General features: G+C 43.6%; 1 protein-coding gene across 4 annotated transcripts; it reads left to right on the top strand.

Moving 5' to 3' along the window:
* Positions 1-33: 33 nt before the first annotated feature.
* RPL11 (ribosomal protein L11) lies at positions 34-4,789 on the top strand. Of its 4 annotated transcripts, none has more exons than XM_016214608.2 (6): positions 34-110; positions 871-1,018; positions 1,803-1,909; positions 3,199-3,330; positions 4,172-4,282; positions 4,715-4,789. In XM_016214608.2, exons 1-6 carry the CDS (start codon positions 105-107, stop codon positions 4,742-4,744), a joined length of 534 nt encoding a protein of 177 aa, XP_016070094.1. In that variant the 5' UTR covers positions 34-104; the 3' UTR covers positions 4,745-4,789. The 4 variants fall into 4 exon arrangements, with proteins under 4 accessions (XP_016070094.1, XP_016070093.1, XP_016070091.1 ...); XM_016214607.2 differs by having other exon boundaries at positions 37-110; positions 868-1,018; XM_016214605.2 differs by lacking the exon at positions 34-110 and adding an exon at positions 151-762 and having other exon boundaries at positions 868-1,018.
* The last annotated feature ends 9,451 nt before the right edge of the window (positions 4,790-14,240 follow it).

Genomic DNA, 14,240 nt, shown 5'->3' with positions numbered 1-14,240 from the left:
CGCCTCTCTCGCTCTCTCTCCCCGTCCTAGCTCGGCCAAGAGCCCGCCTCCTGTCCCATAAGGCCCTGACCCGGAAGCTCCACTCTCTCTTCCGGTTTCTCATCATGGCGGTGAGTACCTGAGGCCCGGCTTAGCTTCCCTTCATCCGCCTCCATCCATGGCCCCCCAGTTCCCCAGGGCTGCCGCGCCCGCGGCCGAGGAGGACGGAGCCCTCGGTACTGACTGTCCCGAAACTTAAGAGCCATGCGCGCCGGTAGCGCGGAGCCGGCCCCTGTGGCTTCCCCTCCCGGCCTCCGAGGAGCCGGCTTGGGGCAGCCGCCCCGAGGGCTCGGAAGCACGGGCCCTTCTGCTGCAGTGAGAGCGACCGGCTCGAACAGGGGTCTGGGACACGGGGTCAGGACCTGTTTCCGGTCCTGGGGACTTGAGAGTTGGCCGGTGTTAGGGAACCTCAGCCGGGACCTGCCGCAGCCTCGGGGCTGCTTCGGAACGGGCTGGGGGACGCGGCACAACCGCGTGTTTCCGGTTTCCTCAGCAGCTCTGTTTTCTTTCCCCTCGTCGGCCTTATCGTGGGGCGCTCCCCGTCACCCTACCCGTTGAGCCCCTTGGGGTTCGTCTTCAGTGTCCGTAACCGTGACACTCGGCACCTGCCCTAAGTTTCTGTCCACCTATTCCGTGCGTGGAGGAAGAAACAAGATTCCCGAGCTGTCTTCCTCCTCGATGCTTCCCAGACAACACAGTGACACTCAATTCTTAGGGCTCTCGGTACGATTTGGGACGAGCAGAAGTAGATATGCAATGTATTAAAAATAGCGGGCTCGTGGCTGCGGCGGGTTGAGAGTGTTGACCGCCCTGCTCCCCTGTTCGCAGCAGGATCAAGGTGAAAAGGAGAACCCCATGCGGGAACTTCGCATCCGCAAGCTCTGCCTCAACATCTGTGTCGGGGAGAGTGGAGACAGACTGACCCGGGCGGCCAAGGTCCTGGAGCAGCTCACAGGCCAGACCCCTGTGTTCTCCAAAGGTAAGCGGCAGACAGGAGGGCTGGAGGCTCGGTATGCTGGGCGTTTCTTAACTCACCTGCCATGCTTGCTGCCTGCCCATTTTTAAAAGTGACAGTTGACATCCCTTCAAAGCATTACCTTCCTGGGCTACCCAAGAAGTGCCTTCCTTTTAGGGTTGGTTGTGGCGTTGGAGTACAAGGCTTTATGTGAGCAGAGATTAGGACTAGCCCAAGCAAAGATTTTCCAAGTAAGGGATGATGTAGAGTGGAAATGCTAGGGAAGCAGCACATGGCCTAATTAGCAGGTAGGGCTACATAGGCTACATTGAGAACAAGGTCAAGTTGTGTTGCTTTGCAATAGTGGAATATGGCAAGCCCTTGGGTCCAAATCCCGCCTCTTGGTACCACCTGTGATCTTAGAAAACTCAGCCTCTCAGGACCTCATCTGTAAAATGGGTATGACAGTACAGTAAGGTTTTAGCAAACATTAGCTATTATCCTAATGTTTCCTGTACAACACAATGATCATCTTCCTTTCTAGGGGCCTATTCTGGTTGTGAACTTGCCCTTCCCAAAACTTTGACATTCTGACTGAACTCTTAATTGCTTAAGTATGGCATGGAGTAGGAAAAATCTTTCTATGTTTCAGATGCAACCAATTAAAAGATGTAGGTGACACTGGTTAGAACACCACCACTTAGAGTGGATAGATCTAATATCTCTTTGGAGTCATGGAGATGATGTTCTGGGGAATAGGCTATGGGAGTATGACAACACCTGACTCCTTGTTACCCCCTGCCTGCAGCCAGATACACCGTCAGATCCTTTGGCATCAGAAGAAATGAAAAGATTGCCGTACACTGCACAGTCCGTGGGGCCAAGGCAGAAGAAATCTTGGAGAGAGGTCTAAAGGTGAGGCTGATCCCATTGTGGGGTGATGCTAATGAGCATCATCTTAACACACGTAGACAATTATAGTGGCAGCAGTTAAGCTTAATGCACTGTTTTGGGGTTTTTAAGTGTAATTGACATATAACAGGTTTGTTTCAGGTGTACAGTATATTTGCATACACTGAAATGATGACAATAAACCTAACTAGTTACCACCCGTCATTGTACAAAGTTAAAAAAGAATTTTTGTCTTGTGATGAAAATTTTTAAGATTTTCTGTTAGCAACTTACAAATATACAACACAGTATTAACTATAGTCACCATGCTGTATATTACATCCCCGTGACTTTATAACTAGAAGTCTATACCTCTTGACTCCCTTCACCCATTTTTCCCCACATCCTTCCCCAGCAACCACCAATCTTTTTTGTTAGCATAATACCCTCAAGTTCCATGGCATTATTGCAGATGGCAAGATTTCATTCTTTTTTATGGCTGAGAAATAGTCCATTGTGTGTAAATGTATACCACATATTTATCCATTCATCCAGCATTGGACACTGTGGTTGTTGTCCCATATCTTGGCTATTGTAAATAATACTGCAGTGAACATAGGGTTGCATGTGTCTTAATTTTTTGAGGAACCTCTGTACTGTTTGTTACAGTGGCCGCACCAATTTACATTTCACCCAACTGCATAAAAATTCCCTTTTCTCTGTATCCTGACAATACTTATTTCTTGTCTTTTTGATGACAGCCATTCTGACTGGTGTGAGATGTTATCTCACTGTGCTTTTGATGTGCTTTTCTGTAATGATTAGTGATGTTGAGCATCTTTTCATGTTCCTGTTAGCTTTCTGTATGTCTTTATTTATTCATTTACTTAATTTAGAATGAAATTGATTTGTTTTTCCACTTCTCTGTGGTATTCATTGGTTGATTCTTGTATGTGTCCTTACCAGGGATTGAACACAACAACCTTTGTGTAAGGGGACAACACTCTAACCACCTGAGCTTCCCGGCCAGGGCCATCTGTATATCTGAACTTCTGAAGAGCTCTTCCTGCATTTGGCAGAGTTAAACTATACTGATGCTTTCTCTAGGTTTTTCCCTGCCCTTTGAAAGTTGGGAAAGTTCTGTGAAATCCATAGTTGGGATGTGATTTGGTGCAGTGGGGAAATCATATTTTGTTTCTGGACAAATTGAATTGAATTGTAGTTCTAGGCTGCTGAGTGTTGCAAGCTAATCTAGTTATTTTGGGGAAATTTGAGTTGACAATAAGTGTAATTGCTGCATTTTATCTCCTTAGGTACGAGAATACGAATTACGAAAGAATAACTTCTCAGATACTGGAAACTTTGGTTTTGGGATCCAGGAACACATCGATCTGGGGATCAAATATGACCCAAGCATTGGTATCTACGGCCTGGACTTCTATGTGGTATGAATATTTAACCTTTTCCACTCCCTGCCTGGGAGGAGGGTGGAATCTGCTACTTCTTTATTTCCTGTGTGCTATTTTGATGTTTAGATGTTTGATTGAAACTTTGAGTGTTGTCTGCTTTTGTCTTCTTTCCCTTTGGGAGATGTGCCTCGTTTCTGACATGTGTAGGGATGCAGCACTGAACTAGATAGACAAGATCACTGCTATTATGAAGCTTAAAGTCTAGGATCTAGAACCACCATATGGCTGTAAGATAGATGTATCAAATATTTCATCCAGCCCCTGAATTGAAAATTTGAGAGTGTTGGGCACCTCATTTGGCATTTGGGTTGGCTGCACTGAGGTTGCTTTTTCCAGCTCCTTCCCTTACACCCTGGGGGAGGGTGGCTTCCATCCAGAGGGCAGGTTTGGCAATGTGGCTAGTTTGTCTCAGGTGGGGATTTCAGTGTAGGAATGATCATTTGTGTTATTGTGATGGTCCAACCATCAAACCAAATAGTAAAAACGAGAAGTCCTGACTGGTGTGGAGCCTGAATGATGGCAGCTCCCTCAAGTGCTTTGGAGATTGGGAAGCTGTAGTGGAGAGTCCTTAGCTAACACTGGAAGTTAGGTAGAGAAGGGGGGAGGTGCAGCAAGTTCAAGCCTCCAAAGCAAACTTAGAATATGGTGGTGTATTGTCCAGGATGCTGGTACCAGTTCCATCAGACCTTGAGATCATGGGTTCAGAATTCACTGGGCCACCAGGTGACTCTTGAAGATCAACCTCCGATATGTGAGTCTTGTCTGTCTGCTCTTGGCTCTGAGCTGGCTGGGTGACTGTTGGTTATTCCTGGGACAGGTGCTGGGTAGGCCAGGTTTCAGCATCGCAGACAAGAAACGCAGGACAGGCTGCATTGGGGCCAAACACAGAATCAGCAAAGAGGAGGCCATGCGCTGGTTCCAGCAGAAGGTAAAGCTGATTTATCTCAGGTGGAATGTGGTGAATGGAGTTGGGATTTGGGGATGCAAAATCTATCACCATTTGGTGGGTAGCTTCTTTGAAGATGGAATATTTGGGCCACTTGGCAAATGGGGATTTCCAGGGTTAATGGTTTAAAAGAACACCCAGAATCAGACCTTTTCTCCACCCCCATGAATGCTGATAGCTCAAAGGGTGGGAAAACAGCTTTAATAAGAGCCCTCTTTTTCTTAGGGTATAGTGCAGTTGAGCACAGTGTAGCAGTTGTTAAAACTGGCTGCCTTCCTGTTTGGTCCAGAATGGGTATGGGATTCAGAGCCAAGTTCATGTACCAGATTTGTAATCTCAAATGAAACATTAGCCATTGCTTCAATCTTTGTTGTTGCCTCCTGTTCTGAAAAAATTAAATCTCTTCTCTTTCAGTATGATGGGATCATCCTTCCTGGCAAATAAATTCCCGTTTCTATCCAAAAGGCCAATAAAATATTTTCAGTGAAATGTACTTTACTGTGTGTGTTCTGTGAAAGGAGCCTGGCCATATTCAAGTCCTTGGACCTCAAGCCATTAAAGCTTCGATGGGAATAGCTGGTAACAACCCTGTCTTCCTCTGAGTGGATGCAATGTTTTCTGGCAGATCTAAGCCTGAGCTTCACAGCATTGCCTGTGCCTGCCACACCCTTGTTAGGCTGTGATGCAGTAGTCACTGGAAACTGGTTTTGGAGGGGAAGGTGTGATTGGGGCTGGGACTAGAGCCTTGATTAAAGGTGGGGTGCAGTGATCCCGTGTTCCAGGAGGCTCCCCTTTACTCAGGGTTCTGCTCTTCATTAGAGATTTCATTAGCACTGGTGCCTGGTGAAGGGCTCACAGGCTTTGGTGTGATGCTTGGGATTAAGTTTTGGTTTAACTGTTCAGTCTCAGTTTTCCTTTAAAATGAGCCTGTAAGGTTGTTGAGAGGCAGTATAAGTAGAGAAGAGGGTGGTCTTTGAGGCAAATTGCCTGGATTCGATTCCCACCGTCTTAGATGTGTTAACCTTAAGCAAGTTAATCTCTGCCTCAGATTTCTCATCTGTATCATGGAAGCAATCATAGTAAATGCCCCGCAGAGGGTTAAAACTTGTAGAGTGTCTAGACTTGTACCAGGTACATGGTGCTCAAAAAGGGTTAATTTTGTGTTTTGGTATATGACAAATGTTTCTCTTAACCAGTTTGACCCCCTTTTGGTGTGAAAGTGGAACTTTCTTCTTTGTCTATTTCCAGGTCATTGAAGCAGTGACATTCAAAGGCCACCATTTCTCTGACCATAAATACAGTATTTGGCCAGTGGTTCATAGTTTTCACTCTTGGGTTTACATTTTGAGCACGTTAATTCAGTTCAATAACTGTCTTGTGACTAACGAGTTCAGTTGTCCTTGGCCCACCTTTTCGTTGCTGTTCATGGTGCTGTAATTTGTTAGCTGTCTTCGTAGGTATTTTAAAACCCAGAGATTATTTGGTGTGCCTAATTTTTATGGGAATGTGACTTATTTTGTCTTCTGATAATAAAGTCTTCTTATTAAGATCAGATCCAGTTGGTTAAAGGGGAGTGTCATGAAATGTGTTGTCATATACTTTTTATTTCACTTAAAATATCAATGTGCACTCACTTCTTAATCTCTTAGTGTAGGGCCAGGGCTGTCACCTTGTAAAAACAGAATGAGAACATGTGAAGGAATCTTGATTCTTGTGATTTAGTTTCATTTTTATAGGGGGAACCTCACTCATTTTAACATCTTGTAACTACAGTAACAACTACAACTGGAATAAATATTTTCAGAACACACTAACTCTTGCTGAATATCTAGCTAACATGTTGAGTACTAGCTGCTGTGGGAAGTCAGCATATTGTACAGAGGAGATGGAGAGCATTTGTTGGTTTTATCTAAAAGCATTTCAGAAATAATGTAGACAGCGGAAGTCCCTCTAATGCTACTGCCGCCCTTGTGCACTTGACTGTTAGCCATTTGCTGTGTATCTGTATGTTCTAATGTTTGTATTATTATTTAATTTTAACAGTATAAACCTGCCTACCCTTCATTTGGTTCTGCTGTATTGTGTACTCAGTTGAGTTCATTTCCCTGTTTTAAAATTAAACTGCCTGGGCTCCTGGCCCAGTGAAAAAACTCTTGGGAGGTCAGATATCTAACTGGATCTTAGTCCTAGCTCTAGTAGTATTTTAGGTGAGTCATGAAACTTCTTGGCGACTGGAGTAAGGGGGGCATACTTCCCTAACCAGTTTAGAGCAGCCAGGAAGTGACAGGAAGGCTTACCCTCTGTTCTAGTTAGGAGCTTGGTTCCAAACAGCTATCACACAGGGGCCTAAAGCATTGGTATTTTGGGTTGAGCTGCTAGTAGCGGATGGGATCACCTGGGGAATTGTTAACTCTTGGGGCCTACCTCAGACCTACTGCTTTAGGAGCTGCCTTGTAACAAGATCTGCAGGTGACTTGTATGCCCCCACTAAAGCAGAGAAGCACTGCCCACATCCTAATGCAGAACAAAGGGGAAGGACATAATATCCCAGGAGAGTTCTTAAATAAATTTAGTTGTGAAGTTCTTGCCGTGTTGTTATTTTTCTCGTTTATTCAGCTGCTATGAGAACTTGGATCAGTGTTCTGTGACCCTGTGTCCCCTTGTCCCATTGTGGATGTCCAGAATAGCATTGTCCCTGGTGGGCATCTGTCTGTATCATGTACTAGGCCCAGAAATACTGGGTGCTACTTTGCTGATTGAATGTGCTAGCCCTGTAGTTAACTCTCTAGGGCAGAGTTCTTAAGCTGGAGCAATAATACCTATCCCCATCCTGGGGTATGGGAAAATTTGTGGGGATGACCATCTGATTGTCACTGTTAATGGGGTTGCTGTTTGCATTAGTCCCTAGAGGTCAGGCATGTCAAACATTCTGCCCCATGGGGATAATACCACAAATATGTGAAGTGCTGTGGGAATATGTACAGGTGGGTGATGGGGCCAGCCTGCTATACAAACACTAGGAGGTCCCAGTCAGTTTGGTTGAGAAACAGACCATGTAACTAGACAGCAAGGGTAGAAGAGAGTAGTAGATCAGATTGGGCTAGTGAGGGGGCCAAGTCACACAACCCACCAGTGGAGGCTCTTGCAGGTGCAGTGAGACACTATAGAAGGAGAATTTGGGCACAAATGGGTTATTGTACAGAGTGCTAGGCATTTTCATCCACATAGGATGGCTAAAGGGGAGAGGTCAAAGCCCAGGTGAGAGGAGTATCGGGTTCTTTTTTAAAATGTAATCAAAACTTGAAAAAATTGTGTGTACGTGCATATTTTGAACTGTTAGGTAGAAAATAAGTTACAAGGACTTTATACCAAAAACTTTTTTTATTTTCAGAGAGAGAGAGAAACATCGATTTATTGTTCCACTTACGCATTTATTGGTTGATTCTTGAGTGTGCCCTGACCCCAAATTGAATCCACAACCTTGGTGTATTGGGATGACGCTCTAACCAGCTAAGCTACTCTTCCCAGGTGCCAAATAACTAATCAAAAGTCATACGTGATAGTCAGGACTAAGGACAATAGATTGTGTCCCCCATTGGAAACACTGGTTAGCAAACATAGCTAATCTATAATTTTAATTTGCTTTTTTCCTCTTATGTTCTCACGTTACAGTGGTTTTGTAATATGCCACCTTCTGGATGCGTAGGGCATAGTGCCTTATGTATGCAGCCAGCACTAAATGTCAGGAATGTCAGTTCATAGAACTGCCCCGGTAGAGGCTCCCTTTGTTCTGTTGTCCTGGTCCTTTGTCCAGTATCTGTAAGGTCCTTGCATAGTATCTTCCAGCTGTTAGATGGTGCGGTATAGTTGAAAGAGTGCTAAGCTGGGAAAAGGTCACAATTCTCATTTCTCTGCTTTCCCTGCTAGCATGGTGGCATAGGCAAGTTAACAAGGCAAATTGCAGCTTTTCCGGTTCTCTAGAGCAGAATGGCCTGTTGGGTTTTGTGTATTACCCTTTACCTTCTGAATTTTGTGTTTTTTCCTTTTCTTGCAGTTTAACCACCTGCTAGTCCCAATCTGTTTATCTCCACACATACACTGAGGTGCTTCAGCCAATGCGTGGGTAAAGACCACAATGAGTAGGCTGCCAGAGGTCTGATTCTGAAGGGTTAAAGACCCAAGCTTCTTGGGTGAGTGGTGAGGTCAGGGCCTATAAGCTACTCACAAATGCTTTAAGCTGCCAGGCACCAGGGACCTTGCTAGTGCCTGGGGGTACAGAACCACTTTCAGAGCAGCTTGTTATGGAAACCACAGTTTGTAGTTGTTCAGAGGGGACTTTGCCTAAGGCACCCAGGGGCACCAGGAGGACTGAACTTGACTCTGTTCAAGATACAGGTATAGGAAAGCTTAGGCAACAAATACAGGTGAATCCTTTTCACAGATCTGAACAAAAATGATGAGCTGTGATTGTACCAATTGAGGAACTTAAGTAACTTGCTTTTAAGGTGTTACATGAGTATATTTATCACTGTTGATTTAATTTGCTATGTGATAAATGTCAGTTACTAGAGTCTGAAAGTAGCTTGAAAGGCAAAGGCATTCAACAACTTTAAGCAGAAATGATGTTCCAGACTGTCAGTTACTGTGGTGAGTGTAGTGCTTTGACAAGACTCTCAGCTTGAACACCATGGTGACTGCCTGGAAGTGTTTCCTATAGTGTATTTCTTTTAAAGATTGGTTCTGCTCAAACATTACATGGTATCTTATAGTAGGTAAGATAACAGAATTTGGAATTTAAGCTTCTCAAAGCCCTTGCAGGTCCCTGGTAGATAGGATGGGTTTATATTCTATGAAGAGTTCCACTGGCTGCTACCTGGCCCTCCTTCTAACTCTGATTTTAGGAAATAGTTGTGCAATGGTTGTTATTCTCAGAGTGGTTGTCCAGGCAAACTTGGGGCAATGGGTATGCTTTCCTGGATGTTGGTTGGAATTCTTTCCTGACATGCAGTTTTCAGGACTACAAGGTGTTAAAATGAAGACACAGAAAGGCAGAGAGGAAATCACAAGTGGTGGTGGAGCCAGTCTTCAAACTGAGGCAGACTGCAGAACCTCCAGACCTGCTATCTTTTTGTACAGGTTTATAGTTCTTAAGTACTAAGGCTAAACCACACATCTGTTCCTTGACATAAACTTCCAGCAGCTTTTCCCTGACATTAAGTTGACCAACCTACAAAATGCTGTTTATCATTTTAGCTGATATTTCCCAAGTCCCCAAGGAGGGCCAGCAATCATAGAAGTGGAGTTGTCAATAATTGAGTCTATAGGGACAAACACCCAAGTAGCCCTGAATTGCAATTAAAGGAAGACATTACTTCAAAATGGGAATTGTATGCATTTTGTAACCGATGTTCTGTAATCTCAGTCTCAAGGCTGCCTCTACATGTTCCCACTGGCTGACCTCCAAGACCAGCTTGGTGCCCACATTGGGCATAGACATAAATATATTGCCACTTATTACCTGGTGAGACAGGCAAGTCAGCCAACCTCTCTGGGTCTCAGGTCTGGTGTAAGGTAGGTCAACACCTACCTTGCAGAGTTATTTTCAAGAATTAAAAGTGATATAGGTAAATCACTTGGCACATAGTAGATGTCAGTATGTAAATATTATGTACAAGGTATGGCAAAAGTAGGTTTACAGTTTGTATGGCAAATAATACGATGTTAATAAATAGTAATACAAGAATAAACTGTTTTGTGTACTCAACAGCTATAAACCTATTTTTGTATATTTGTGTTCTGTGGTCTGCTTAAATGGAAGTGGTTTTATCCTGTGGCTTGAGTGCTACTCTTTCCTGGGAAAGAAAACTTGAGGATGGGGGCTATTCACTGTAAAGGTATTGAGTAAGTTTGGATCCAGGGGGCTGTTTCCTGAGCTTCTCTTCTTTCAATGAATCCCTAAAGTCTATGAAGAACTGGACTTTGGGAGTGACAGCAACTTGGAGAGGGACCAGGAACAGCTTCCTGTGCTCTCAGTTCAGCACTTTTGTCTTTTCATTCATTCATTCATTCAACAAATACTCGCTTACCTACATGATGCTTGGCATTCAACCAAACTGGTACAGTCTCTACATGTCCCTTATTTTCCTGCTTTTCAGGTGGAAAAAAATCTAGTGCCTTCTTTAATGTTACAAATAACAAAATATGGTTGCTACAGGACAGTGATATTAACTATTCCAAATCACTTACTGCCACTACAAATATGGGGGTTTGGGATTTGCTCCCCCTGAGGACATCCCACCCCCACCTTTACCCCTTCCCATTGTAAAGCTCTGGATGAGTTGGGTCCTGGGGACGGGTTTGAGTTCACAGAGTGCAGTAGTTTCAGTGTGGTCTAGGCCCATCTGCATCAGTCACCTGTTTGAAAAGCAGATTCTTAAACTCCACTCAGAGACTTAAACTTTGTGTGGCTTAGAAACTCGCTTTCCTACAGCACTGAAAATTGAGATCCATTATTCTCATGACCGCACTGGATTTCAGGGTTTTTTGGGGTTTTTTACCATAGCCCATAAATGTATTTTATATCACCACTAATTATTCATATACTCATCTGTGAAAAATTAATGAAATAATACCCTTATTACAGGCAATGTATTCTCATTTTATAGTCTGTTGTGTGTTTTTCCCTTCCCCAATGCTGGTGCTAATGCTTTAAATCTGCAGTTTGAAAAACACTGCTCTACAGTGTAGTCAGTCATGTTTGAATCACAAAGGCAGGACATCTTAGCTAGACAAGCCCTCAGAGATGCCTGATCAGCAGTCTCTAAATCCTAATCCTAGCATAGTACTGGCCTGTTTACAGGAGACCCACCTGAGACATTTACTTAAAATATAGATTCCAGGCCCAACGCCAGAGAACCTAGAGTAGAACACAGGAATCTCTTTTTTAGCAATCTTCCCAGATGCTTTGGATACACAGCCAGGTTTGTAAATCCTGGGCTGCAACACTTACACTGTGGAGGCTCCCTAGAATAGCAGAGGATTTGAATTTGCCTGTCCCTGCTGTTAGAGGACAGACTTTCCCAATTGTGTATCGCCTTCAGATTACTCATAAAATACTATTATCAGATTTCTTAAAAAGACATAAAACATCACCTCTGAATTTACAAATTTGACATGTTTTATTTCTAATAAACTGAAATAACTGTCTTTAAAAGTGTATCCCGCTAAAGATACTTATCCAATAACTTTTCTTGAGTGCCCCCTAAATGCTCAGCACTGTTTAAGGTTTTTAGAATACATCAGTGAACAAAGATGCCTGCCTTCATGGAGCTTACATTCTAGTGAAGGGAGATGGACAATAAACAATGCACAAGTAAGTTATAAAGTATAAGATGACGTGTGTTGTGGAGGAAAGGAAAAGTAGGGTGGGGTAAGGGGTTTGAGGAGGCTGGTCAGGGAAGGCCTCACTGAGAAAGTGAGGTTTGAGAGGGCATGAGGAGGTAAGAGTAGGCCAGATGGGTCTGTGAGGAAGTTTCCAGAGAGGGAACAGTTAGAGCAAAGGCCCTTTGACAGGAGCATGAGCACAGAGATCACTAGCTAGGCTGGCAAGAGGAAGAGTATGAGGGGTTGAGGTCAGAGGTCAGAGGTGGGGAAGAGGCTTGTGTAGGGCTTTGTAAGCCATTATAGACACTGGCCTTTACTGTGAGCAGAATGAATCACTGGGAAATTATGAGCAGAGGCGTCACGTGCTCTGATTTCCATCTTAGAATGACTTCTATGTTGAGGTTGGAATATGGGGGCATGGTAGAAGCATTGGAGGTGGTGAGAAATGGTCAGATAATGGATATGTTTTGAACGTAAGCCATTAGGGTGTCTTTGAATGGATGAGGGGTATGAGAAAAAGAAAAGTCCAGAATAAAATTTTAGCCTAAGCAATAGGAAATAGGAAGTTAATTCAAGAATCAATCAACGAATGCATAACTTAGTGGAAGAACAAATCAGTGTTTCTCTATTTCTCTGTGTGTGTGTGTGTGTGTGTGTCTCCATTGCTCTCTCCCTTTCTCTCCAAAATCAATAAATAAAAATTTAAAAACATACACACATACAACACAATAGAAGTAAACTATACATGTCTGTTGCGTTTAAGTTTGTGAAGTTGGAAGGCATCTGTCCTCTATCATGCCTTAGGTTCTGAAGCCACCAAGATCTGGGGTGGAATCCCAGTCCCGGCTGTTAATAACTTTCTAATCTTGGTGAATTTCTTTGAGTTCAGTTTCTTCTTTATCTGGTAATTAGGGATACATATTCCTGACTAACTTGGTTGTTATGAGGAGTAAAACTAATGTAAGTGAAGTTATTATGACACCAGTGGTCACTGTCAGGCACCCCCGTGTTTGGAAAGCTCATCCTAACAGCAGTGCGCAGAGGGCATCACCACGGGGCAGGGGCAGAGCATTTTGCTGCATTCCTGATGTGAGGGGATGCGGCCAGAACGGAGGGAGTAGCAAGCAGAGGTAGCTGAGTGATACCTGGTGGTTGCACTTTTTATTTTATTTTATTATTTTATTTTAATTTTATCTATTTTTTAAAATATATCTTTATTGATTTCAGAGAGAGGAAAGGAGAGGGAGAGGGAGAGATAGAAACATCAATGATGAGAGAGTCATTGATCGGCTGCCTAGCCCGCAACCCGGGCATGTGCCCTGACCGGGAATCAAACCCCGATCGCCTGGATCCTAGGTTGACGCTCAACCACTGAGCCGCGCCCGGCCGGGCTGGTTGCACATTTTAGTCAAAATTACTATTTGCAGGCAACCCCAAAATTCCGTAGCAGATTTTAATTTGTAATTTTGCCAAGACACCCTAACTGGTATCTGTTGTGAAAATCATTTGCTAGTGAGGGAGGTGGAGGTGAAGTGGAAGTGATGCCATCTAAGGAAACTGGTTTCCGAGACAAACCAATCTTAGCTGAAGAGTGGAGGTCAAATTCCTCAGGCTTGGATCCACGATGTGAGGTGGCCTCTATAGGCAGAGCACTGTGGACTCCGTGGCAAAGAGGAAAAGCCATTTGTTTTCACCCACTGAAAAGATTACTCACCTGAGAAGGAAGAAGTCAGGCAGAAGTTGCAAAGAACATGTACTAGCTCTGTAATCCTGGATTTAAATGATCAGTGAGTATCTAAAGGTCTTTCTGCCCTGCCCCCTTCCCCATTATAATTCATTTCATATTTTGGAGGTAATTATATGGAAGTATAGTTCTCAAAAAGTCTCCTGTCCCTCCAGAATATTAATGCATAACTTAGTGGAAGAACAAATCAGTGTAGATTTGTGTGTTAGCATCCTGGTTATGATATTATGCTATAATTTTGCAAAATGTTACCATCAGGGGAAGCTGGGCAAAATGTACAGGGATCTATTATTTTTCACAGCAACATGTGAATCTATAATTATGTCAATAAAATTTTCAACCGAAAAAGTAGTAGAGAGCTCTTACATATCCTTCACCCAGTTTCCCTTGATGTAACCATAGTGCAATGATCAAAACTAAGAATTTAATATTGATACAATACTACAGACATTATTGATTTCACCAGTTTTTCTACTAATGGTCCTTTTCTGTTCCTGGATCCAGCCCAGATCCCACATTGCATTTAGTTATCTATCCTTAGTCTCATCCAGTCTGTGGTGGTTTGTAGTCTTTCCTTGTCTTTCTTCACACCAATACTTTTGAAGAATGCTGACCAGTTACTTTGTAGAATGTCCATCAGTTCGGGTTTGTGTGGTGTTTTCTCATGATTAGGTGGTGTTCGTGCACTTGGGGGAAGAACATCACAGAGGTGAGTGACGTGCAGGGCATCATTATCCGGGGGTATGTGATGTTGATATATTGCTAAAGCAGTAGTAGGAGGAGAAAGGATCTGACCTCAGTAACTTTGGAAAA

Source organism: Miniopterus natalensis, chromosome 9, assembly GCF_054644295.1.
Source record: "Miniopterus natalensis isolate mMinNat1 chromosome 9, mMinNat1.hap1, whole genome shotgun sequence".
Classification (NCBI taxonomy): Eukaryota; Metazoa; Chordata; class Mammalia; order Chiroptera; family Miniopteridae; genus Miniopterus; species Miniopterus natalensis.
This window is presented reverse-complemented; position numbering and strand designations above follow the sequence as displayed.

Coding starts and splice junctions, on each gene's coding strand:
- RPL11 (XM_016214605.2), top strand. CDS start 718: ATGCTTCCCAGACAACACAGTGACACTCAATTCTTAGGGCTCTCG. Junction 1,910..3,198: donor TCTTGGAGAGAGGTCTAAAG/GTGAGGCTGATC, acceptor TTATCTCCTTAG/GTACGAGAATACGAATTACG. Junction 3,331..4,171: donor ACGGCCTGGACTTCTATGTG/GTATGAATATTT, acceptor TTCCTGGGACAG/GTGCTGGGTAGGCCAGGTTT.